Genomic DNA, 25,534 nt, shown 5'->3' on the forward strand with positions numbered 1-25,534 from the left:
TGGCCTCAGATACTTACTGTGTGACCCTGGGCAAATTACTTAACTCAGTTTCATCAATTGAAAAAACTGGCATAACTGAGAGTACCTACCTGGTAGGGTCACATGGAATATTTGTAAAGCGCTTCGCATATAGTAGGTGCCTTAAAAACGCTTATTCCCTTCCTTGGTTCAAAGCTCAGCTCAAAAACCTCTTCATAGATGAAGCCTTTCCTAAGCTGCTTCATATATCCACCACCACCTCCTTCTAAAAAATTCAAAACTGTGTACTTATTCAATAAATATTTATTTATGGGGTCACAGATATAGAGCTAAGTTAAAAGCTAGACCTCAGAAGCCATACAACCCTCTCATTTGACAGAAGACAGTAATTTGCCTAATTTGAAACTAGGCCCTCTCTTATCATACCACAATGCCTCCAATTGTGTTATTTGCCCTGACAGAACGGCAGCCTCTTGGAGACAGGGACTATTTCATTTCTGCCTTGATCTCCAATGCCCAGCAGAATACCTGGAATATTAGGTTGTTGAGCATTAGAACCATGAGTGTGCTGTTTGTATTTTAAAGTCAAACTTTTACCATCATTTCTTGCAACAGATTTCAGAAGATCTAGAACTGGTCACTTTAGAAAGCATCTCTCCTGATCCCTTCACTTTACAGAAGAACAAACAAATACAGGGATGTTAAGTGCCACTCGAAGCACTAAAGTCACCCGAGGATAACACCAAATCCAGTGCTCTTTCCACAACACTCCACTGACCTAACCTCCAAGTTCCCTGATCAAACTTAGTCATTTTCTACTCAGATCAGGTATGAATGGAGAAAAACTAAAAATTGCTTCAGAACCTCAACCTTTATGATGATTCCTTACATCACAATGTGGGCATGGGGAAAGGATTTTGTAAACCTTAATTCATTACAAAAGACTATTATGGCTAATGAACTTTTTATAGCTAGGACAAAGTTATTGAAAGCATGTGGCTAAAATTTCCAATTCATATAGGAATATCAATTTCACTCATCAAAATTTCTTCACCTAAGATATCTATAATAATGTAAACACTGCAATAGAAGTAAGGTTTGTGTGATAAAGAGCAAGAACATGACCTGCTTTCTCTGATCACACTGTTTCACATGGCTTGTCAGGGAGACAGCATAGAGACCAAGAGTTCAACTTAGGAGTTGGAAGACCTGAATTTCAGTCCTGGCTCTAAAGCTTACTGGCTATGATAATGATCAAGTCCCTAAACCTCCTGGGGCTTTAGTTTCCTCATCCACAAAAACTTGTCTGGACCTCACAAAATTGCAGAGATCAGAGATTCGTAAAGTGCTATGTAAATGTGAGCTATTATCCTGTGATCAGGTTCTAACCAGATTCCTTCCTGGGGCCACGAAGATGCCCCTGAGATCCCAAAGGCAAGGCCAGCAGAATCCAGACTCTGGCAAGACCTCCCAAGCTGGACTTTTCAGCTTGGGCTGAGCAAGGGAGCATCAGCTAAGCTAAAGTAAGGTAAGAGAAGCTCATTAGCAGAAGACTTGGCCAATGGGGAGTGAACATTTTCAGCCACAGCTAAATCTACCTACTGAACTGTAAAAAGTCTGACATCTCTCAGTGGAATCTCCACACTTCATGAAAGTCAAATGCAAGCAGTACGTTAAAAGAGTTATAGACTGATCTTTAGATGCTTCCTCTGGGATAAGAAGGAAGAGGAAACTACAGAATGTGGCTATTCTTATTAAAAGTGCTTATGGTTTTTTCTCCAAGAAGAAACAGCACAAAGTGACACCTTCGATAATTTTAATGGGTACTTTAATGCATCTTATTAGGCATGTATAATAATCATGTCAATAGGAGTATTCCTGTAGTGTTAACTGTGAAGAAGGAAGAATAAGGAGAGAACTAGGAGAGGAACTGGGGGTAGAGGGGTGTTGTTTGATAACCCACAGCCATATGGTACCTAGGAATCATTATATACACTACGCTGTAATGAAACAAAAATAAGTTCATGACTATTCATTGGTAAGGAAAGATTATTTTGAGTCCCTGCTGTGAAAGCCCCAGCCCAAAGGCCTTGCTAGCATCAGGAAAACCTACCACATCAGCTTTCAGATGGTACACAACCCTCACTGGCTCCCCCAGACCCTCAAACATCCCTTTTAACTCCCGAAAACAATTGCTGACCTTTGTTACGGTTCATGCACATCTCTACTCCTTCTGCAGAAACTGGATACAGGGCTATTTGACAAAATGTTATTAATGGGAGAACATGTACGTCAAATTTCAGCACCTGACTGGCAGTCTGATGTCAAAAGCTCAGTTCTACAGTAGAAGATAAATTTTATGCATCTTCCTGGACATTCTTCCAGGGCCTCCAACCATCCACTTGGTCCCACTGTAACAAGCACACTCATTAAGTCTCTCTGGCATCCAAATTCAGGGGAAGGTTCTATAGAACTCACAGGGGAGGACATCCTCTAGCTTATTCTGTTCCCAGGTTATAGGAAGGGCTCCAAGATGGTCAAGTGTCAATGACTCCGGCATAGGAAATCATGCAGAGGCAAGGCCAAGGCCCCTGACAGAGCGATCCCCAAGGTATCTGCTATGCAGGCAGTTGCCATGGCGAATTCCCGGTGCTCATCCTGGGTCTAGAAAGAGCAAAGGAAAAGTCAGTCTAAAGAATCCTCATTTTCTCCTCCCCCACTATTGATTTACCCTCCCCTTCTTAGGGTCAGGGACTAGGTACTTCAGATTCACTCAGAACTAAGGAGCAGTACCTGACCACATAACTGACTATAAGACCTTGTGCACTCAGCCCTTTACACTCTTAAGAGTCTACCTATTTCTTCCCTTTCTCCCTGATCCCCACCCCACTCCTGCTGACCTCAACTGAAACATGGTAGAAGGTGTTTACATAGGCAGCTCCACCCAAGAATCCCTCATACAAAATGATCACGAAAATAAGGTAGATGCTGGGAAGGAAACCGAACCATACTTCGACCATCAGGAAGCCTAGATTCAGGAACTAGTGGAGAAAAAGAACTGGAAATCAGTAACAGAATCAGTGAGTTGGAAAGAGCATAACACTCAAAAGGTGAAGGGATAGGGTCTATGGGTACAGTCTTTTGACTGAGTCCAAGTTTTACAGAAAAAATCCTTTTATTAAGGGGATTTGTTCTGTGAGGTTTATATTTAGTCAAAGGGCTGCACTTGAGGACCTAGAGGGCTACATGTGGGCTCGAGGCCAAACATTCCCTACCCCTGGGATACTCTAATCCCAGAGCAAGAAAAAGAGAGGGTTAAACAAAAGAAACTCCTCATTCATACCAATACCAGTCTCACACTTGTGGCATACTTTGTAAACTTTAAAGCAGTATGCTTCTCACAACAACCCTCTGATGTGGGTAGTAAAAGGACTATTCTCCCCATTTTCAAGATGAATAAAAAGGCAGAAGTTATATGACTTTTCCCATAGTTTCAAAGCAAGTAACTAGCATAGCTGGTGTCCTGAATCAAAGTCCAGGGCTCTCTTCATTACAACACCCAAAGTTTGCCTAAGGCTCAGGTTCCCTGTTTTCCATCAGCAAGTGTCTCCAGGATTTAGCTGAACGATAAAAGCACTGGGGACTTGGAAACAAGGGAAGGATGAAGGAATGGAGGGATTTCAAAAGGGAACCATACCTGAAGCACTGCTAGCAGCCAAATGAAACGGAAGCGGCAGCAGTGAAGAGAGGATCGGGAGACAAAGACTCCCACTTGGTACAGCATCTGGTACCTGGGAAGAGCTGAGTGGTGAAAAAGGCTCCCCTTCTATGGGGAGGAATCTGCCCCTCAGCCACCCTCCCCCACTTCTGTTCTCACCATCGGTACTGCTGGGCATGGGTCAGAGACGTGTTTCTGAAGAAAAGGAGCTCAAACTAGGTAGAGAAGTGGATGACAGGGAGTTAGGAATGCCTCTTCCTTACTCCTTTACCCCAACCCTCTTCCTGATTTCCCTCCCCAACGTATTCTTACTCACCAGCCCCTGGTTGATAAAATACTCTGCAAAATAAACCAGAGCCAAGGGAACAATGTACTTCAGGAGACCCTGGAAGGTTCAGAGGTTAAGAGGATGAGTTTTTGACGCAAAGCTAGATTCAGCTCTAGGCCTGACAGTTCTCTGGCCAGACACTAGAACAACAACCCCCATTACTGACCCATTCCCTTACTGATCTCCACATCCAAAGTAATATCACTTTATTCCCTATCCTGTTTCCCCATACCTTAAAAACATTCCACCTGTCACTGAAAGAGAGGCTCAGATTGGAGTTGGGGTCTGCTGGGAAAAGAGGAGTGGATTAGAGAGAATTTCATCCTTTACCCTCTTTAGGAGAAGGTCCAGGAAAGGGGGCCCATAGATAAGCAGAGAAATGTCAGAATTGCCATGGTAAATTTGAACTATATATTTTTTACAAATTCGCGATGTACACAGTAGGGGGGAAAAGACAAACTGTACGTTACTGAAGTTCCCAGTTTCATACACAATTCCCTTTTTTGTTTTTCTATGCACACTGAAATGTTTATATTTGTTGAAGTCCACTAGTAATTTTAAAAAATGTATTCTTAAAAAGGAGGTCTAAAGGGATCACAGATTTAGGGCTAAAAGGGACCTCAGAGGTCACCTATGCCAACTCTCTCATTTTATAGATGGAGAAACCCAAGATTACACAAATAGTTAAGTAACAGAATTGGGATTAACAACCCAGACCTCCTGACTCTAATGCTCTTTTCACTACACCACACAATACGTTATTATCATTCATCATAATCATACTTCCTAACTTCAGGTTATGATTTATCCTTTTCACAATGTTTTCCTGTCTGACCTTATTTGACCCAGCCCACCCCAAGCTCCTGTGAACCACATTTGCCAAGCGAAGAAAGTAAGACCCTAATAACCCAAGTGATGCGAACAACATCACAGGACAAGCTGCCTCCTGGGCTTGGCGAGACAACAGACTCACGGGGCTTTGAGCTCTCTCCTGCTAGGAGGGGCTGCTGAGCTGAGGTCTCAAGCGCCCCATCTCTTTGGGAAGCCAATGAATCTGGGGACTTGAGCAGCAGAAAGTAACTGGAGGAAAGAAAAAAAAGAGGAGAGAGTCTCAAAGTCTCTTCCCTTCCCCTGACTCATATTCTTTTTCCACTCCCTATAGGAAAGTATAGAAGTGGAAGTATGAAGAGATACTCACGTGGCCAGCAGGAGAACAGGGATACCCAGCATAGAGATTAAAGTGTTTTCAGGGGAAAGACCAACCAGGGTCAGACCGAGGTAGGACAGGGCCCCCAGTACCCCTGCCCCACCAGTGCCTGAAGACCACCAGGATACCACCTCACTGAAAAGGAGACAGCCAAGAAGAAGAGCTGTAGGAACCAGATCAGCAGCACTGCCTGTACGCCCCTCACTCCCTGCATCCCCTCAAAAACAAAACAAAACAAAAAACCCTGCCTCAGACTCTTTCCCTTCCCTCAGTTTACCTGGGGTAAAAGGCAGTAAGGGCTAGAAAGGTTATCTCCCCCAGCCCAGAGGAAATACTGGCCAGGACCACACCTAGAGACAGGAAGGTGGGAAGAGAGAAGGGGTCAGTCCTATGGAACTGACCAAATCTTTTTCTTCATGTAGCCCTGATCTTGTGTCATCTTGCCCCAACCCTGCTACCCCCAAAGTACAAACTAAACCATCCTGTGGACTAGTCTCCCACCACACAACTCACCACTTAGGCTGGTCATAACTGCCTGGGAAAAGGCCACTAGAAGGAAGCTCCCAGCAGCACAGGCTCCACAAAGAATAATCCGAGGGCTAGAGAGAAAGGTGGCCAGTTAGTCCTCCCCACTCCAATTTTAACCCCATTTAACACTCAGACCATGATCTTTCGTCCCTGTTTCCAGCATTCTGCTTCTCTTCCTCCCCATTACCAGTCAGATCCCAACTTAGAAGCGCAAGAGACCTTAGCAACACCTAGAGCAAACCTCCTATTTTAAAGAAGAGGAAACTGAAGAACAAAGACAAATGATTTGCTCAAGGTCTAGCAGGTTAACGACATGAAGAGCTGGGACCACTGCCCCAGGTCTCCAGGCCAGAGTACTTCTACAGAATCACAGGGTTTAGAGTGGAAAGGAACAAAAGAGAGATTTGCTCCAACCTTATTTCACAAATGAAGAAACTGAAGCCTGGAGAAACTAAAAGACATGCCTAAAGTCACACTAAACTACACCATCTTCCTCCTTTTCATTTCTACCCTATCCCCATGTGCCACAGACCTGTAGGGCAGCAAGTGAAGGCCAAGAGGAGCGAGAATCTTGATAATGAATGTAGGCAGAATATCAGCCAAGAGGACAGCCTAGGATAGAAATGATAAGTAAGATTTCATTCTCGATGCCAGGGTCCTAGAGATCAAAGATTACTCTGATGAGGCAGAGCACAGAACATAAAAGGCTTGTTTGTCCTGTATGAAATAGGTAGACAGACTTCTTTCTTCCCCTGCAAGGGCACTCAGATCTAGAGGACCTTAACAAGATGAAATGGGGGCTGGAGCACAAGGCTTTAGGGAATCATGAACAACACTCACAGCTGTGGACACAGGGTTGCAATCATATCGAGATGTACTGTTTCGAGGAGTGGGTGTTGGCTCTGGATCCACCTGAATGAACAAAGGAAAGGTCTCAGTTATCCAGTATCTTAACAATAACTGCGATTCCTTTGTAGAGTATTTCAAAGTTTAAATTACAGACAGTTTTCTTAGAGCAACCTTCCTGAGCAACACTTTCCAACCCTGGGGGAGGTAATCTACTCAACACTGATCTAGAACTGGGGCCAACTGACAGCACTGAAGATTGAAGGTTAAGTATCTTAAACCTCACCCTTTTACAATGAGCCAAGCACTAGTACTCCTCTCCTCCCAAATCTGACCATTAAGAAGGAATCTCCTCTCCCCTTCCCACCCAATGTTTTCTACCTCTTACAGGGGGAATAACGAAATGCCATTGCTCCAGAGAAGGGTAAGACAAGTGACAATTTACTGCTCTGTGTATCTACTCAGAATCTCCATGCTCTAAGTCTAGGGCTGCCTAGGGAGAAAGCTCCTTTCTCTGGCCACCACTCCCCATTCCCCTACATATCCATCCATGTCTGCCCCATCCCTCCCATATCCTTATCCTACTCTATCCTAATGTTACACTGTGCTCTCTGGAACCTTCATTAGATCATTAAGAAACTGCCCTTCATATTACATCCCCATTCTTCTCCCTTTGTTGTCATTCAGTCATTTAGTCATGTCCGACTTTTCATGACCCCACATGGGGTTTTCTTGGCAAAGATACTAGAGTGATTTGCCATTTCCTTCTCCACTTTATTTTACAGATGAGGAAATTGAGGTAAACATAGTTTAAGTGACTTGGGCAGGGTCACATAGCTAGTAAGTATCTGAGGCCAGATTTAAATTCAGGAAGATGATTCCAGGCCAAGCCCTCTATCCACTATGTCACCTGGCTGTCCTATGTATCTATACATAACCCCCTAGCATAACCAGTTCTCAATATGCTGCATAAATCAATGAATGACTACTGTTCTTGCCAATAACTCAATGTGCAACTGTAGATTAGCCTCTGTGGTCCCCAGTTTCCTCCTCTGAAAGATCAGGATGACCCTCCACTTTCTAGAATACCTAGACGATGCTTAAGGTCCCTTCCAGCTTTAAACTAGAAGCCATATTATTATTATTGGTAACTCACGTGGCTGTTGTTTTCAGGTGTCCTCTGGTTACGGAGGATGTCATGGGCAGCACTGAGCATCACCACATAGGAAAAGTTGTTGCAAAGACCTAGGAGCCTAGAAGTGAAAAGGGAAACAGAATCAAGAGACAGCATTCCCCTTCCAACTCCACCCTGAAACCCTTCTACTTATCTATTTCTTTCTGACCAGCTTACATCTCCTCACAACATACAGGTACCAACATTTTCACTATTTACAAAGTGACTTCCATTGTTTTTCCTCTGTCTCCATGATTTCTCTCTTCTCTTCTTTTCCTGTCTCTTTCTTCAATTTCTCAAAGGCTTAGACTGAATCCCTACTCTTCCACGAAGACTCCCTGAAGCAATTATCCTACTCCTCCAACAACATAGGGCATTTACCTGGCCTGCTACTCATTTAACTCTTAGCATATACTGCTTTGTGATAGACATTCTATTATTGTCCTGTACAGTTGCAGTCTCAGCTCCACTACAACATAGCTGGCCAAACTACTTAACTTCTCTGGACATCAGGCTCAACTATAAAAAAGGGTGAACTATGTAAAGAAAAGATCTCTAAAATCTGGGTAGCACTGGGAAAGAAAGATTAGATATGGAGTCAGGAGACCCAAGCCCTAGCCTCAGTTTAGTCATTATTCATTAACTTTATATAAAGAGCCTACTAAGTACAAAGCACTACATTGAGTGCTGGTTCTGTCAGTACGTTCCTTTATGAATTTCACCTCCCTAATTTGAAAATGAATGGATTGAGTTAAATGAGTCAACATGCTCTAACATACAAAATCTTCAACTGCAATTCAACTTTTCATGTATTTATATTCTGTGTTGTTTCCCCCAGTTAGAATGTAAGTTCTCTGAAAGCAGGGACTGCTCTTGTTTTTCTATTTGTAATTCCCAGAGTTTGCACTGAATAAATGCTTGCCCAACTCCCGTTCATTCATTCCATCTAAACACTTAGACTATCACCTACTTCAGTGAAGAAACTATTTCTTATGCAAGGCACTCTTCACTGGGCCTAGTACCCCGACAACTTCTATCCTTCTCCTCTCTCATCTCCTTCATTCCTTCACCCCTCTACTTTTTCTATTCTTACCCAACTCTATGTCCATTTTGCTCCTCCTCCTCGAGTCCACTCTGGTCCCTCCTCCTCTATCCCCTCTGATTTCTCCCATAGTCACTCACCAAAAACCAACCAGGTTTCTCCAGTGGACAGACTGAGCCACTGGCTCATGGGATTTTCTAGGGAGAAGCTCCTCTCCTAGGAGGGGAAGAACAAAAAGAATCTTCAATTCAATGTAGCAAGCATTTATTCAGCACCTACTATATACAATATTCTGGGGCAGGCATTATGGGGGAATAAAAAAATGAGAGGCTATCCTTTATTGCCTAAGAGAAAAGCTATAACTTATGTACAAGTAACTATAATATAAAATAAATGATAAATGCACAAGATGGCATAAAGACATATGTGAGGTCTGAAAACAATATTTTTAACTTTGGGGAATCCAGGAAGGCTTCAGAAAGAAACCTGGCCTTGAAAAATGGGCAGTATTTCCACACCATGAGCTAAGAGTTGACAAAGAAGGATATTCACCTAAAATACGTGCCCCAAAATACAAAGGTAGGAAAGCACGGGATGTGTGGATGAACAGAAATTCACTTCAGTCCTCAAATTCTACCACTTGCAGCTCAGTTTTACGAGATGTGAATGGACTATTCGATATACAATAGTTGGGTTATTTAATTGATATTTATTATTTAATATTATTTTGGTTTGAAAGGCTTATCAAGTACTTTATACACAAAACCTCAGCTGATTCAAGTAATCTATCCAAATGAAGCCTCTGTGCCGGGGAGACACACAAAAGTGAGACAAACCTCATCCTTAAGGAATTAGGTACTAAAGGCACGGTCATGAATACTATGAACTCATTCTTATAGGGCTTTCAGTTAAAACACTTTCCTTAGAACAACTTTGTGGGGGCAGCTAGGTGATGCATTGGACACAGCGCTGGCCCTGCAGTACCTAGCCTCCGACACCTGATAATTAGCTGCGTTCTCCTGGGCAAGTCACTTAACCCTCGCCCAAAGAACCAGAAAACCTTGTAAAGCAGACGCTGCCCTATTATGATAACCATTTTCACAGAGGGATGATCTCCCCATCAAAGACCCGCCACAGCCCGGCGGAGATCTGGATTCCCACGCTGGCTCCGACATTCCCTTCGAAGTCACAGAACCTGCTGCATTCACAAAACTGCGGGTTTGGAGCCGGAAGGTTCTTTAGGCCAAACTGGGTCATCCCTATCCCTTCCCCTCCTCCCCCCGCATTTTGTGAGTTAGATCTGGGGTGAAACAGCGACGTTCTCGACTTCACAGAGGTGACCCCCGGGCTTGGGGCCTCTCCGGACCGCAACGTCAGCGCTCTTTCCACCGCCATCCCGCTCGGGGCGTACGGCCACAGGGGGGTCCCACACCCGCGGCCCCTCAGTCATCAGGCCTGCTCAGCAGACGCCGGGAGCCGGACCCCGGAGGGGCCCCGGGGCAGGGGATACTCACTCTCTGAATCCGAATGCTGCTGCCAGGTGTCCGTGGACTCCATGGTGGGGTCAGCGGTCACCGGCGCTCAAAGCCTGGCCCCTGGCAGGAGGTCACGGCGGCCTCATCGGCCTGCGGAGGGGCAGAAGGAAGCCCACTCGCTCCCCGAGTCCGTCCTCCTCCCCCGAGGCTGCAGGACGCAGTCACCGCCGCCCCAGACACCGAGTCCGGAGCCCACTCCTGAGGCGCTGCGGGTCAGAGCAGAGAAGACCCTGGGGGGAAGCTACCGGCTTGAGTCATGTGATCTTCGCGAGGTGCTTCCGGTCAGGTGGGCCCTCCCTTCCGGCTCCGGCCCGGATGTGCGTCGAGTCTGGTCCTCGGCTAAGACCCTACCGCAGCGTCGAAGCTGAGCGTCCCGGACTGGCGGGTCGGACCGGTGCGAACCTCGCCCGCCCTTCCGTGGCTCCGGAGCCCTCGGATCCATGGCCAGTTGTAGTCAGGGTGGCCCCGCCCGCGGCTGCTTGCCAGGAACAAAAATGGCCGCGGTCCCTCCTCTCCTTTACCTTTCAAATCCTCACATAAACAGAGCAAGAAGCGAATGCGGCCCCTCCCTTCTCCAGGCTTCACCGAGCGCTCTCCCCGGACCTCTCGTGGCCCTTATGCCACCCCGCTTCGTACTGTGGAGCGGGCCAAGCGGCGCGCCCCGGGGCAGGGAGCCTGACGCCATCCGGCCGCCCTAGCGAGGTGGACGGCCTGGAGGGAGCGCCTTCAGCTCCTCCCAGGAGCCAAGTGCGTTGTGAACCCTGAAGGGCGGAGTACATGCGAAGGGTTCTCGTGGTGATGCGGTTCGGGGTGCTAGGAACCCCCAAACTCCAGGGTGCAGGGCGGCTTTACGAAAGAATTCCCAAGCCTTGTTTTGGTCGGAGACGGTTTATGGTGTTTCCAGCAGAAGCAGGCGGATTCCAAGAAGACTGCGAGACGATCCGCGTGGGAGCGAGGAGCGGCACGAAGCGCGGGCTGGGCCGCGTGCTGCCAAGCAGGGCCACGAGGAAAGGACCTTTAGAGCAGAGATTTCAGTCCGATACTCTTAACTTAAAGCTCCTGTAGTAAATACAAACGATAATACCGGCATTTTTCTCTTGGATCACCTATGTGGGAAGACCAGACTTCATGGGGAACAGGGGCGGGAGTCAGCGGTGTTCAGTTTATTGTATAACTTTTTGTATGACGATGATTTTCCATGGTAAAGCCTAGACTTGGCCTAGAAGGAGGGCAGGGTGCTTTCCAGCGCAAGCCCAGAGATCCAGGCCAGAAGAGAAAGCACCAAGGGGCAAGAAAGCCCCAGTGTATCGATATAGCCAAAGCTCCCTCGACTGCCCCCTGGTGGCACATCCCGGGATTGCACTCTGGGTGGCTCTTAAATACCCTGTGCCCCTATGCCAGTACCCTGGCCAGAAAAAAGCAAACGAAAACTACTCAGTCACTTTGTACTCACCTTTACCTCATTGAATTGAATTAGACTTGGGTGTTAACGCAAAAGTGCTTGAAATGGAGTACACTGCTAGAGGTGGCCTCAACAAGTGGGAAACAGGTACACTACCAAACTGCTACAGGAAGCCTACCCTGCCCCCACAAAGGAGCAAAACAAGCCAGCCCTGCTTTGTGGGTGAGCTCAGAGCTGCATCAGGGGATCATCTAGAAAGAAGCTCAGCGGTCATGCAACCCCTTATCATAGAGATGAAGAAACTATCCCAAGAGCAGTTTGTTCACAGAGGTGATTAGTACCAGACTTCAAATCAAGGTCTTCTGACACAAATGGAATGCATTTTTTAAATGTTTTTAATTAATGAAAAATTATTTTCTTTCCACATTCTCCTTTGGAAATTAATAAAAATTATTTTCTTTCCACATCCTCCTTTGGAAATTAATAGAAAATTATTTTCTTTCCACATCCTCCTTTGAAAAACAAAACAAAACTCTCGCAGCTATGTGAAATCATGCAAAAAAAATTTCCTGCCTGCAACTCACATTTTACTATATTATGATGCCTTTCATGAAGATTCTGTCCCTCCTAAACCTGAGTCCTCCCTGTTATATCTGACTATAAAGGTCTATAATCTACTAACAAGATCCTCCTTCCCAGAATATAGATAGGTATAGAGTTCCAGCATCTACCAATGCCCTGACAGTCCAGAGCCACTCACTCTGCCCCAGGAAGCATTCTAGGCATCCCCCAAAATGCTCAGTGCTCTGAACTCTGACTTCCCTTTGCTTGCCCCTCTTTGTGGCCCAGAATTCTCTTGAATGTAGTAGGGTCCCCAAGAAAGCAACCCCAGGCTGAAGGCATGCTTAGGGTCAACATCTACTCAACCAGAAGACACATTAGTTTAAGAGATACCTAATTAAATAGCATAGCAAGATAAATGACAAGAAAAAACCCCTTGCCCATACACTGGGATGTACAGATTTTCGCATTTGTTTTGTCTGCTTTAGAGAGGGAACATACATATCAAAACCCTCCTGAGTCATGGTGATCACAATTCTCTGTATTTGTTCTAGTGATGTCATCAAGCTGTGATAAATAATACTGACAGGCTGTTCTCCTCACGCTCTACTACCATCTGTTGGTACTCTGACTACTGGAGAAGGGGGTTCAACTCTTTTTTTAGTTCTTAGTCCTAGGACCATCTCCGTCCTTATATGTCAGACCCATATCAGCAACCAAATAGCCAGCAGAAGCCTTTAGACTAATGTGACCTCTGTTTCTTGAAGTACTTTACTTCTGTCTAAGCTGCCATTCCTGAGCTCAGTCTTCTATTTGACTTAGAGTGAACATGTTTCTCAATTCCCATAAGTGCCCCAGATGGGTCCATGGGGGTCACACTGGGAATTTCACCCAGCAAGATTGGAGGGATAAAGTGAAGCTGGTAACCTTTGCCTTGACATCCCATAGACATAAACTCACTGTTCTCACTCTATTTGTTTTCCCTTCCCCCACTTACTGTACCTCATCTTAGATGGAAGCAGGAACCACAAACCCCAACTTCCTCTCCCAGAGGGGCCTGTGGTTTGAGTTGGGGCTAGGGGGTGCTGAAACGGCTGAGGTGTATTAGCACAGTTATTGAGTCACCAAAGCTTTAGTTTCCATGTTTCATATCCCCACCCTCTCCAATCTTGACAGCATTCTGCTCTTTTCTCTCCAACCCCAGGTCCCCCCTCCCCAATTTGTATCCAGCAGCCTATCCATGCACTTACAGCTCCCAGATTTAAAGGGTAGGGGGTACAGATTTGTATTTGTTGAAGTACAGGACTCTATAGTCCATGGTGTTGGGGGTGAATGGGAGGGGTCAGGGCAGAAAAGGAAGTAGCTACACTAAGGGGAAGATAGGATGACTGGGGAGGGGAAGGTCATTGCAGGCTTTCTGGATGGACAAAAGACAGACCGATGGAACTCCTGAGGCTTCATTTCCCTGGGGTGCACCATGCCCTGAGGGAGGCTCTGGTGAGAGGGGCAAGGACATGCCAGGGTTTTAGACTCCTTTCCCTAATATATGAGGTCAAACACCCTTTCCTCAACCCGGAATCCTAGATCTATGCTTTGGGGGAATCAGATTTCTTACTCCCACAAGATCCCTGATCCCTGTCCCGGTGAAAAGATCCTTTTCCTCCTGGAAATCCAGACCTCTGCCCTCTTTCTTCCAGTTTCCCTGATACTATCACTTTCACCCTCAACATAGACACCCTTTTTTTTTTTATGTCTGCTGTTTTTCCTGTCCTCTGCAGGACTTATTCTATCCAATTCCCTCTCCCACTTTCCTCAGACTTCTCTTAGCTCCCTTCCCTTTGGGTGCTCTCTCTCTCTCTTTCTCTTTCTCTCCTTTTTGTTGAAATATCTTTCTCAAATGAGCTCCTCACTCTTCTTGTCCTGGTACCCATGGTTTCCCCTTTCCCCTAGAATCATGATGTAGCTGGAAGAAAAAGTTGAGGGAGGGTCACTACTCTCTGCCCTCACACCTTATTCCTACCTCCTTTTCTCATTCTAGGAATCCCTTAGCAACTTTGCTTCCTACCTCTTAGGGGACACAGTTCCCTCTGCAGAGGAAAGGGAGGAATACTTCAGCAGGAGAGATGGGAGGAGAAGGGAGGAACTCCAGGAAATAACTGCACAAGGGAGCCAGCAAGCTGAGGAGTCTAAGGAAGCACTGGAAGAGGAAGTGATCAGCTCCAGAGATAGGGAAGATATCTTTTCCTCTAGAGGGTCAGAGTCAAGAAATGCTTGGGAGAAAGGGAAAGAAAAAAAGGTCAGGGATATCCAGGAATCAGAGGCTGAGGGAGTCTGGGAGATAGAAGAGGTTGGGGTATGCCTGAATGAGGAGATGACCAGGGTCTGTAGAACTTGGGACAGCAGCAACAAGAATTCCAAAGAGGCTAAAGGAGAGATCAAAGGGAACTATGAGGTAGAGGTCCAAGGACCTTGGTGTATGAAGGGGACAGAGCCCAAGCAAGGTCAAAAAACAGATTCAGTAGAGGCTAGAGAATGCAAAAAGGAAGGGATCTTGACTGAAGGATACTTAGAGACAGAAGGATTTGCCTCAGAAGAAAAGGGTGGTAAAGAGCCAAAAGCACAGGGCAAGGAAAATCGAGAGCCTGGTAAGAAGGAAGTCAATACAGGGAAGGCTGAGAACTACTGGAAATGGGAGGAAACTGGACCTGTAGGGGTGCAAAAGGAAGAAGTCAAGGAAGTGAAGTCAGGATATCTTGAAGAAAGGCCTGAGAATGAAATTATCTGGGAGAAGGAAAGGGAGGACAGGCAAACACAGGATATAGAAGGAAATGTCAGAGATTGGCAAGAGGCCAGAGAAGGTGAGAAAGCCCAGAGGATGAAAAAAGGAGAGCCTGGGGATGGCCAGAAGATAGAAATAGAAACCAGAAGTCATGAGACCAAGAAGGCACCTGATGGATCCCTGGAGGGAGGATTTGGGAAAGATGGGAAAGTAGAAACTCCTGAAAAACAAGAGTTAGAGAGGCATGAGGTCAAGGAAGCTTGGGAGGCTGAGAGGATTGAGATCAGATGTGAAAAAAAGGAAATGGAAAAGGAAGTGACTTGGGAAGTCCAAGGTATAAAGCCAGTGGATAAAGATATTAAAAAGCTACAAGGAGTCCAGGATCCAGGAGAAAAGACTGAGAGAGAAGACAGTGCAAAATTTGAGGTCTGGATAACTTCAGTCAGGGAGAAAGCTGAGGCTAGGGAAGCTGTAAAGTCGAAGGCGGCAGAAACAAGTCCTAAAAAAGAAACTGAGGAAACCTGGAAGGCAGAGGATATGGAGATCAGTAGAGAATGGAATACAGAGGTGATTCAAAGGGGCTGGGACACAGAAGAGGCAGCTGGAAAAGATTTGGAAAAGAAAGATAAGGAGAGAGAGACTGAGGAAAACATATTCCCAGATCAAGTTCAAATCCAAAAAACAGGGACAGAGCAAGAAGTGGAAGGCTTCTGGGTCCTGGATAAAAAGGAGACTGTGAAAGTTCTAGAATCAGGAATAGAAGTTGAAAGAAGTTGGGACTTGAAGGGAGAGAATGGGGAAAACTGTGAGAATCAGTCAGAGCAAAATGGAGGCCAAGACAGTCAGGAGACTACAGTGTGGAAAGGAACATTTGATGATGTTAGTAGGAGCAAGGAGACAGAGTCAGTGGAAGCTAAGGAAATCATGGGAGGCTGGGAAGTAGAACCTGGGAGGCCCCAGGATGTTGAGGAGTCCAAGAGAATAGAAGACTCAGATGAAACTTGGGTAACAAGGCCAGAAAAAGAGGTAGAGGGAGCCAAGTTAACGAGAGAGGCAGAGGTGGGAAAAAGTCAAGAGTTGGAGACAGAAGACAAGGTAAGCTATGGGACAGTGGAGGTCAGAGAAGATCAGAACCCTGAGGAGATGATTGTGGGAAACTGGAACATGGAAACAGAAACTGGGAGAGCCCAAGAAACAGAGAAAGAGCCCAGGGAAGTCCAGGATCTAAAAGAGGAAGAAGACAAAGGAAGAGAGGAGGAACCATTCAGAATTCCAGAGAGAGAGACCTTGGAGGGCTGGGAGATAGAAGCCTATAGTGCCCAAACTATTAAGAACACAAAGAATGGAAATATCCAAGAAGTGAAAAAACAGGATTTAGATGTAGGAGAAGGCTGGAAGATAATGGAAGGAGAGGTTGAGAGTGGTCATGTGACAGAAATAGAAGACAAAGGAGGCTGTGAGGGTGAGGAAGGAATTTCCACAGCCCAGACTAGAGAAGATGAGAAAAATTGGGAGGCTAAGGGAAGTCAAGAGTTCAAACAGCAAGAAGTTCCAAAGGCAGAAATTAAAACAGGCTGGGGGACCAAAGAGGCTGGGACAACAGAACCAGAGAGGGAGGAGGAAGAAGTCAGGGGAGTTTGGGAGAAGGAACTTGAGAGAGGCCAAGAGGCACAGCTTGATAAAGGCTGTAAAATAGAAGAGTCTGAAACCAGAAAACTCCAGGCAAGGAAAGCAATGGAAGCTAAAGAATACTGGGAGGTCGAAGGAGAGGTCCCAAGAAGCCAGGAGATGAAGGAGACTGAGGGAAGTCAGGACAGGGAGGATAAAAGAAGCAGAACATTGGATAGAGAGGCTGAAGAAGTCTGGGGAGGAAATGCTAGAAGTTCATGGAATACTGAGATAGTAAATGAGAAAGTAGGGCTGAATTTAAAGGAGGCTGAGGCTGGAAGAGGCCAAGAGACAGAGAAGAAGGTGAAAAGAGACTGGAAGGAAATCAAAAGAGATTGGAATTCACAAGAGGAAATTAGCCAGGAAAGTTCAGAGACCACAGAAAGTCCAGCTTCAAATTTATTAGAGGTTGGGGTCAGGGAAACATTGGAGGAAGAAAATAAAGGCTTCTGGGAGGCTGAAGGGACTGAAGAATGTCAAACAGAGGGAATGAGTGAGAAAGACCCAGTTGCAGAAGAATCAGAGGCTGGGAGAACCTGGGAGAGGAAGGAGGAAGGATCTGAGGGAGACCAAGAAACCAGCTTAGCAGGTGTTGAAGAATCCTTGACAGTTGAGAAAGAGAAGACAGGGAATAACTGTGAAACACAGAAATCTGCCTTCGGTCAGGGACCAGAGATAACAGTAGTAATGACCAACAAGGAAGTGGAGTTTGTGAGGGAGGAAGAGATGAAGGAGGGGCAGATTAAGTCAGAGAAAAAGCCTGAAGAGGGCAAGGAAAACAAGGCAACAGGGAAGGGGGTTGATGGAGACCAGGGTGTGGACTCTAAGAGTACCTGGCCTCTGAGGGAAGAGACACAGTATGAGGAAGACACCCAGGCAGAGGCCAAGGTTGAGGGGAGCCATGCTATAGAGGGGGAAAGTTCCATGGACAACCAATATATGGGGAAAGTAGAGGCTAATGAAGGCAGCAGACCGGAAGCAGAGAAGACTGAAGGCAGTGACAGCTTAGAAGAAGCAGCCAATCAAAGAGATGGAAATAAGGAGGAGTTGGAGCCTGCTGGGTGCTCTGATACCAAGAAAGCAGCGGGCTGGGGAGATGAAGACAAGGCCTCAGAAACTTCTGGAGTCTGGGAATCCAGTGAGAAGACTGCAAAAGTTTGGGACTTTGAGAAAGCTGAGTCTGGTCAAGGCAGGGGAACAGAAGAAGCTGCAGATACAGGCTCTGGAGCCCTGGAGACTTCAGAAAACAAGGAGATAGAAGCCACAGCATATCCCAACTCGATAGCACTAACGCTGTCTCCTGCACCCAATCCTGCTGATGAAGCCCAAAGCAGCTGGAATGAGGTGAGATAATGTGAAAGGACTTTGAAAACTGTGAAGTGGTAGACAACTGTAAAGTATAATTAAAATGTAAATCATCATTGTTTATATTAATGATAAGTAAAGTACCTAGTAACATCAGTGAGATTCCAAGGATCAGTTAGGACTGAACCTTGGACATGACCCCAAGATTCCCCTCTCTATTGCTTTCCCACAGGCCCCCATCCCTGGTCCATGCCTGGACCTCTCCATTCCAAGAAGTAGAGTTCTCCTCTCCAGGAACGCCTCCCAACGCCGATCACGCCCCTCTTTTCGAAGGGTACCAGCACCAAAGAAAGGTGACAGTGATGATGATGAGTCTTTGGGCTTCCTTCCCAATGAGGGATCCCCAGCTCCAAAAGTGAGACTACTTCAGTCTGAGGAAACTGCAGTGCCAAGTCCCCCCAAGCCAGAGGGGACCCCAGTCACAGCAAGGAAACGGCCCCTAGGCCATGGGTAAGGAAAAGTGGGTGAGGGTGAGGCAGGAGAAAAAGAACCAATCCCTGGGTCCCAATCATGACCTATTAATTCTCCATGATCCTCTTTACTCCTTCAGGTTTGGACTTGCTCATCCCAGCATGATGCAGGAGTTACAGGCTCGTCTGGGACGGCCCAAGCCCCAGTAACCTGAAGTCCCATGAACCTAAAAGCCCTCCCCTCTTCCACCGTTCCCCACCCTTACTTTGCTCTCTGGTCACAACCTACCTACCTTCAAACCTGGGATGATCTCCTTACATCATGATGGCTTCTAGTCATGTGTTCTGATCCCTAGAAAGGGAAGCCCCAGCTGTTGGTACCTTTTCCTATCTCACCCAGATGGTGTGGAATTGGAACAAAGAAGGCAAAGAAGAAGCTTGGAGGAAGAATTAAAGAGACTTACATTCATTCGTCTCATAACCTTGAAGCTTTTACCACCACCATTACCTCCACCCATCCTTGAACCCAAGGATCTGCCCCCAGATCAGATGAAAGTCTGAAATAAAGAAAGGTGGTTTTGACTTTCATGTGGTACTTGCCCATCATCCCTGTTACTTTAGGAAGCCCCACTTCTCCTCAGGACATAGTGTCCACAGGTGGATTATGACCTCCATACTGTCCAGACAAGAAACAGGGGAGAGAGGGAACGTGTCAGAAACCCAGGGATCCTAGAACAAATGTCAGCCTAGGCTACCTGGAGCTAAGTTGTTTGAGATAACTCCAGCAAGGGACTAGGGAAGAGGACCAGGCAGGGACACTGCCATCCCCAAGGCAGCCCTGGGCCTGAGAAGTACCAGGGCAGTTGTTAAAATCCTACAAGGCTAGTTGTCCCAGCAACCACCACAGCTGAGTAAGGTCAGACTGGCCCCTCAAACATGCTTCTGCCCCAGGGAGAAGGAAGAACTCCAAGCAATGACATCGAAGGGGTAGCAGATGATCAGGGGCACTTTGCCTTTGAAGACGTTCCACTTTTATCTCCTTTTGCTTTTGGCTCCTCTCTTTTCCTGTTCCCAGGTACATGTACTTTCTGCTATAGGGTCTACACAGAGGACTTAAGTGCTCAGAGAAGAAAGAGAGGTTGTGAGTTTTATTATTAGGCTGCCCAGGAATGAGTATCTGATCTCACTCTCTGAGTTATGCAAGGGAGCATAATCATTTTATTTTTTTGCACAAAAGAATAAATACAACTAACACTTTTTTGAAAAATAAATAAATATCCAAGAAATAAATATCTTCCCTGAACTTGAAGGGCTCTTAAATTATGGAATGGGAATGGGCTTAGCAGGTGAGGCAGGAGAGAACCAAAGGGGCACATGCCAGTCTCCTAACCAGAGATGATACCACTGGCAGGGGATGTGTACTTGGGCTAAAATCTGGGATTATTCCCTCCCAAATGGCTCAGGGCAGGGCACTTGGCCTCAGGTTGGAAACCAAATGTAAGGGAGGGAGGAAAACAATCCTGGAAGGTGATACAGGTGGTAGAGGGTCATCACTCCTTGTTTGAAGACTGTAGACTGTACTTCTTAAGTAGCCAGGGACTGTGCGTGAGCAATTCCCTTTGAGAGCAGAAGGAAATCTCGGACAGCTCGGGCAAGGACTAGCTCCAGGGATCGGAGAAGCTGGTAGGTACTCAGGAGCTGTGGCCAGGAGACTTGGTGCACAGTGAGAGAAAGTCTTTCTAAGGCCTTCTTCTCTGGACCCTGAGTTTCTTTATCCCCCAGAGGATTGTATCCTGTAGCCTCCATCTGTGATAAGAGACAAGGGATCAGGAGAGTCTCTCAAAGACCAGGATAAAAGCAGGGAGTTACTCTAGATATCAGTGAGCCCAGAGGGCAGAGGGAGGGGTGGCCACACCTGGAAATGGAGATGTGACTGTAGGTCCCTAAGGTCCAGCTGTGCGATCCACATCCGTTTCCTCAGGGTACTCTTCCAGCCCTGGTGACTCTCTAATTCTCTTAGAGGAGCCTGAAAGTGGCCCAGAAGTCTGGAAAGGGAGCAAAGGCGATCTGGGTCCTGGGAAAGGAAGAATTAGATGGGGAATAGGGTTAAGGCAGTGGATCAAAAGTTCTCAGCGCAGAACCCTGACACTCAGGCTTTGACTCAATCATGAAGTCATCTCAGGCACCAGCTCTATCTCCAGCCCACCCACTTTCTTTAATTCCCTCACCTATGCAATTTCTTCCAACCCCACCTCATCCTTTGTTCCCAATCACATACCTTCATCATTATCCCCATCCTATCCTATCCTTATCCTCATACCATATTCCAGCCCTTCACACCCCTCCTCTTATCCTATCCACCTCAGTCACATCCCCTACCCCCTACTTCAGTCCCTCATCAATTATCATTCTCACACCTAAACTAACCCCATCCTCATCTTCAGGAGCTTCTTCATCTTCAATCCTGACAACACACCCTCTTCCCTAACTCACTGAAAGTTGAAGCCAGGTCTTGAATGTCATGGTGACATTGGGAAGTTGTTCTCTCAGGGGTAATAAATCCAAGGACACACCAACCAGATGTGTATCTGCCTGTAGAAGAAAAAGATTAATGGGGGGAGCTCTCCAAGGTGGCTTCCATTGTCAACCTCCTGCCAACCACACCTTAGCAAGTTTTTTCACTCCTTAGTCAATTGGATTCTGATAACTCACAAAGAGGTGGGCAATACCCCGGATCTCTGAAAGCAGTTTTCTGGAAAGCCTCAGGCTGATCTCGAATTCATTCCTCATGTCCAGCAAACCATGGGGAGGTTGCCCTCGAGGCCATGGGAACCCCCAGATGACAGCTTTGTTCAGGAGCAAGGAGAGCAGCAAGACATTAAACCCTTGAAAAGGGGAGGAGAACATAAAATCAAGAGAAAGTAAAATAGGGGAGAATTGAGTGAGTAATTGAAGAGGAACACCAAGGACACAGAGTACAGCTGGTTCCAACTCTAATGGACTTAAGAGAAAGACTAGCCTGGACTAGGGCTCCCAGAATATGGCAGGGGGCTGCTAGGGCATCTCAATTCTGAGGAATCAATGAGTTTGAGTTCCCTATTACCTGGCTGGATAGGTGTGTGTGTGAGGGGGTAAATCTGGGGGTCTACACAGATTTCCCAGTATATATTGGATTCCTTTCTGATCTAGAACATCAGAGTTTGAAAAGGAATAAGGATAGAGATCTAGGGAACAGACAGAAGGAGAAAGGAATGAGGATTGAGAGGTAGACAAGAGAGACAGGATAGGTGGGGCAAGAACTGCAGAAATGTATGTCCATTCATGTGTGCAAGTTGTGAGCTCCATGAATGAGAGTAAAGTCTGCTTTATTTAATTTTTATACTTCCCTCAGTATCTAACATGGTGTTCTCTATGGAGAAGACACTTGAATGTTTGTTAAATCTTTAAACTGGCAGACCATGTTAGGGGAGGGAAGACCATGAGGTGCCAGGTGGAATAGTTGGGGGAATATCAATGGATGGGGTACAGAGGGATGAGGGTTGGAGTGAAGAGAAAAACAGTGGATGTTGGAGTATGGACAAATAGGGTCAGAAGAAGGATGGGATAGAGATCAAAGAGAATTACTTTTGGGTGAACCTTGTAAGGACGGAGGAATGAAGGTTTGGAAAAGAGATGAGAATTGGAGAGGGGTACAGAGATATAGGACTGAATGCAGGGATAATGGGAAAGTGGTCAGATAAAGATAAAGGATTAAAGGTTAAGGAAGGGAAGAGAGATATGGGTCAGAGGGAGAGACAGAAGATGGAAGTTAGCGGAAAGGATTGGGGAAGGGAAAAGCTTGGAAGGACAGGATTGGGGGTGGAAAAAAGAAATAAAGGTTAGAGGGAGGAACAGAAGAGGGAGGGAAGGAATGGGGAGTTGTGGAAGGGGTACAGGATAGGAGTCTGAAATAATTAGTGGTCTGGGGTTTCTCTTTCAGGAAAAGGACATCCTGTAATTACTAGAGTTAGCCAACTCTCCTCGAAACACAAACCAAAACTCTGCCTTTGATCTCATCCTTGTCCATGTTCTAACCATCCCACTCCCCAGATAAGGAATGCCCCCACCTCTTATACCTTAACCCGACTTTTTCCTTCTTCATTCCTACCCTCCCCATTTTCTAGTTAGTCCTGAGTTCCAGTACCCAAGATGACTTAGTCTTCCCATCTCAGTTGCATGGAAAGCCCTTCAGGGGATGGGATCAAGAGAGTTGAAAAAGCATTACTCTCCTTGGTCAACCAGACAATCCTACATTTGGGATGAGGACCACTGTGATTCTTAGTTCTTAGACTCCAGTTTAATACTGTTCTTGAAGAGGAAATCTAGCTCCCCCTACAAAGAACCGAATTTGTGAGAAGGCAGTCATGCAGACTGAAACCCAATGGAGAAACCTGCTTACCTACGGGTTTTATGACCAGAAGCTGAACTGGCCCTTGAATAGCCCATTTCTACCCCTCATACCTCTAGACTTCATGATGCCAAGTAAAACAGATTCTTCCATTCAGTCTTGGATTATAGATTCATTACAGATTTTACTTTCCCCCTGCCCCCAACTCCATGCTCCTCTATTGGAAGCAAGGCACCCTGCCCCCCCAATCCCTTTCCAGTAGATCTAGGGTCCCACCCTTTTGCCTTACCATAGTCTGCCTTCTTTTCCCTTCAATTTTATCTTTTCTTTTAGGGAATCTTTCCCCTTGATACTTGGCCCTATGCCACAAGCCCCTTGGCCCCCACATCCCCAAACCCACCCCTCATCCCCAAATCCCTCAATTCCAGAGGCTCAATTAGTCTACTCCCTATTCCATGACTCACGCCAGCTCCCGTCTCTCATCTTCTGGCAATGTCTTTCTTACCAGCCATCCCCCCTCTTGGGGTTCTTATACGGGGCGCCAGCCCCCACTTTCAGTTTCCCTCCTACTTACACTTTCGGCTTTGCTCTCGATCTCCTCTGAAATGGGGAAATGTAATTTCCCTTCCCATAGTCAAGGGGGCTGGAGTTTTTTTGGCAACATAAGGGTTGGGATAAAGGACTGGCTTCCTTCTTAGGTAGCTAGGACTCAGCTCTTCCTCTCTCCTATTTATCATCTCCAATTTGATTCTTGGATCATTTCATCCTCTCTAAATTTTTAACTAGTTCAGACTATTTACAGAACACTCGTGGCATTAGCAGCATGGTACATCCATTTGTTTTTCCTGCAGACATAAATTACCTGCCCATTTCTTGCCTATTTGTATAATGAAGCTATCTTTCTTCCCATTAAATGACATTGAACAGCGATTCATGAGAAAAGAGTTTTGAGGGCTTCCCTCCACTGCCCCCTCCCCCCCCCCCACCCCCCGCCCTGCCAAGAGTGGGAAAGATTCACACTCCATTCTGATTCTTTTTCAGACTGTAGACAGTTGTAAGACTTTGTGCTTGGTTAGGGTATCAGGCTATGGTTAATGTTAGGGAACCAATCCATGGCTGGCATCCATCTATGGTCAAGTTAGGGATTGGTGGTTGGATTTGGTGTCAATTTGAGGCTAGGACTGAATCAATCTGTGACCAGAATTGGAGTCATTATATGACCAAGATGAGGGGTTGGTTTGTGGCTGGGATTAAAAGAAAATCTGTGGGATTACAGAATCAGTCTTTTATTCATCAGTCGATGGTTGGTTGGTGTTAAAGATTCAGATCCTGGCCAAAGGTAGGAGTATGGCTGGGACACAGGACCGGCAAGGGATCCTTACAGTCCTTAGGCACAGCAGCCCATTAAGATCCCAGGATTGTCTTCAGCTTCCTGTCCTTCTCTAATGCTGGATTTCCCATCTTTGGGAGGGAAGGCAGTATTGGGGGTTTCTTATTCTTCCCGACGGCGGTTGCTGCCACTTTCCATTTACAGTCTATGGGATTTCCCAGTTAGGTCCCTAGCAGTGAGAAAGAAACCAGAGGGGGATTCCCCATCCTTCCCCTCCTCCTACAGTCCTTTAGCATGGGCACTACTTAGAGCTGGCTTTCCAGGCCTTTGTGGCCAGGCCAGGAAAATACCAATTTCTTCCCCAGGAACCTAGTCACTCTGGAGGGAGAGCTAAGGGTTTCCAGGAACCAGTGGCACTGGAGGAAGAGAGACCCAGGACTCTGAAGGGTGTATGATCCTTCCAAAACACCTAAATAATGGGATGCTATTTGAGAAAAGGACTTTTCTTTTTCCTATGAATTGAATTTTTGTTTTTAAAGAAATGTGTCAAGGGAAGCAGTTGGAGAATCAGAGATGGGGGTCACTGAGAGATTAAGAAGGGTGTAGAAGTATTAAGAGGGAAGGTCCAGCAAAGTGGACAATACAAGGGGGATGCTGGACTTCACCTCCAGAATGAACAAGCTTTCCTTCTTAAAGACCCCTTGACTGACCCCTCCTTAGCAGGAAAAGGAATGTTCGACATTTTTCACTTCTGAGAATTTTGGTTTTTCCAAAATTTTGTTTTGCTTAGCCTCTTACTTTCTTTTTTCCTCAAGACAGTTCTAACAAATGGGAACTCTTGGAGATGGCTTTGGTTAACAAGTAGCTGTGTCCTGAGCAGCGAAATCAAATCCAGGCCACCCTCTCCCACACAGCCCCACATTTTTTCTTGGTGTGGGAGGGGCTTTACAATTAATTACATCCTGAGGAGCTCACCATGAAGGCAAGGAAGCCCTCTTTCTGGGTTCCCATGGGTGTCTGAAAATTCTGCTACTACTGGGAAACAGAAATCCCTAACCTCTATGGAGTCAGCTCCCAGGTGACAAAGCTCTTTCATCTATTCATCACCATGAAGATAGAAAGAGTATCTCCCCATAACTCACCCTGTGGCACAAGGAAAACCAGGAGCCAGGAATGAGTTCCCCTGAATCACCTAGGGAGATGATATCAGTGCCCATTCTGGGTGCTTGAGGGGTTTGGAGCTGAGGAAGGGTGTTCCATATCTATATAGGTGAT

At 46.2% G+C, this 25,534-nt stretch overlaps 3 protein-coding genes across 4 annotated transcripts; 1 reads left to right on the forward strand and 2 right to left on the reverse strand.

The window, feature by feature from the left end:
• Nucleotides 1-1,790: 1,790 nt before the first annotated feature.
• CLN3 (CLN3 lysosomal/endosomal transmembrane protein, battenin) lies at nucleotides 1,791-10,624 on the reverse strand. Of its 2 annotated transcripts, XM_072598615.1 has the most exons (15): nucleotides 10,337-10,624; nucleotides 8,963-9,038; nucleotides 7,763-7,859; nucleotides 6,601-6,672; nucleotides 6,293-6,372; nucleotides 5,746-5,831; nucleotides 5,510-5,582; nucleotides 5,224-5,367; nucleotides 4,999-5,105; nucleotides 4,258-4,310; nucleotides 4,014-4,082; nucleotides 3,857-3,912; nucleotides 3,677-3,770; nucleotides 2,880-3,020; nucleotides 1,791-2,643 (listed from the first exon to the last, which is right to left on the reverse strand). In XM_072598615.1, the coding sequence occupies exons 1-15, from the start codon at nucleotides 10,377-10,379 to the stop codon at nucleotides 2,524-2,526; spliced, it is 1,311 nt and encodes a 436-aa protein (XP_072454716.1). In that variant the 5' UTR covers nucleotides 10,380-10,624; the 3' UTR covers nucleotides 1,791-2,523. The 2 variants fall into 2 exon arrangements, with proteins under 2 accessions (XP_072454716.1, XP_072454724.1); XM_072598623.1 differs by lacking the exon at nucleotides 5,224-5,367 and having other exon boundaries at nucleotides 10,337-10,618.
• A 3,090-nt stretch (nucleotides 10,625-13,714) lies between these two features.
• On the forward strand, nucleotides 13,715-19,130 carry APOBR (apolipoprotein B receptor). The gene is made up of 4 exons (XM_072598435.1): nucleotides 13,715-13,817; nucleotides 14,359-18,111; nucleotides 18,305-18,582; nucleotides 18,683-19,130. Exons 1-4 carry the CDS (start codon nucleotides 13,761-13,763, stop codon nucleotides 18,750-18,752), a joined length of 4,158 nt encoding a protein of 1,385 aa, XP_072454536.1. The 5' UTR covers nucleotides 13,715-13,760; the 3' UTR covers nucleotides 18,753-19,130.
• Nucleotides 19,131-19,668: 538 nt separating this feature from the next.
• Nucleotides 19,669-21,545, reverse strand: IL27 (interleukin 27). The gene is made up of 4 exons (XM_072598634.1): nucleotides 21,255-21,545; nucleotides 21,036-21,134; nucleotides 20,458-20,616; nucleotides 19,669-20,348 (listed from the first exon to the last, which is right to left on the reverse strand). The coding sequence occupies exons 1-4, from the start codon at nucleotides 21,447-21,449 to the stop codon at nucleotides 20,127-20,129; spliced, it is 675 nt and encodes a 224-aa protein (XP_072454735.1). The 5' UTR covers nucleotides 21,450-21,545; the 3' UTR covers nucleotides 19,669-20,126.
• Between the last annotated feature and the right edge of the window lie 3,989 nt (nucleotides 21,546-25,534).

The sequence above is a fragment of the Notamacropus eugenii genome, chromosome 1 (assembly GCF_028372415.1).
Source record: "Notamacropus eugenii isolate mMacEug1 chromosome 1, mMacEug1.pri_v2, whole genome shotgun sequence".
NCBI classification, from domain to species: Eukaryota; Metazoa; Chordata; class Mammalia; order Diprotodontia; family Macropodidae; genus Notamacropus; species Notamacropus eugenii.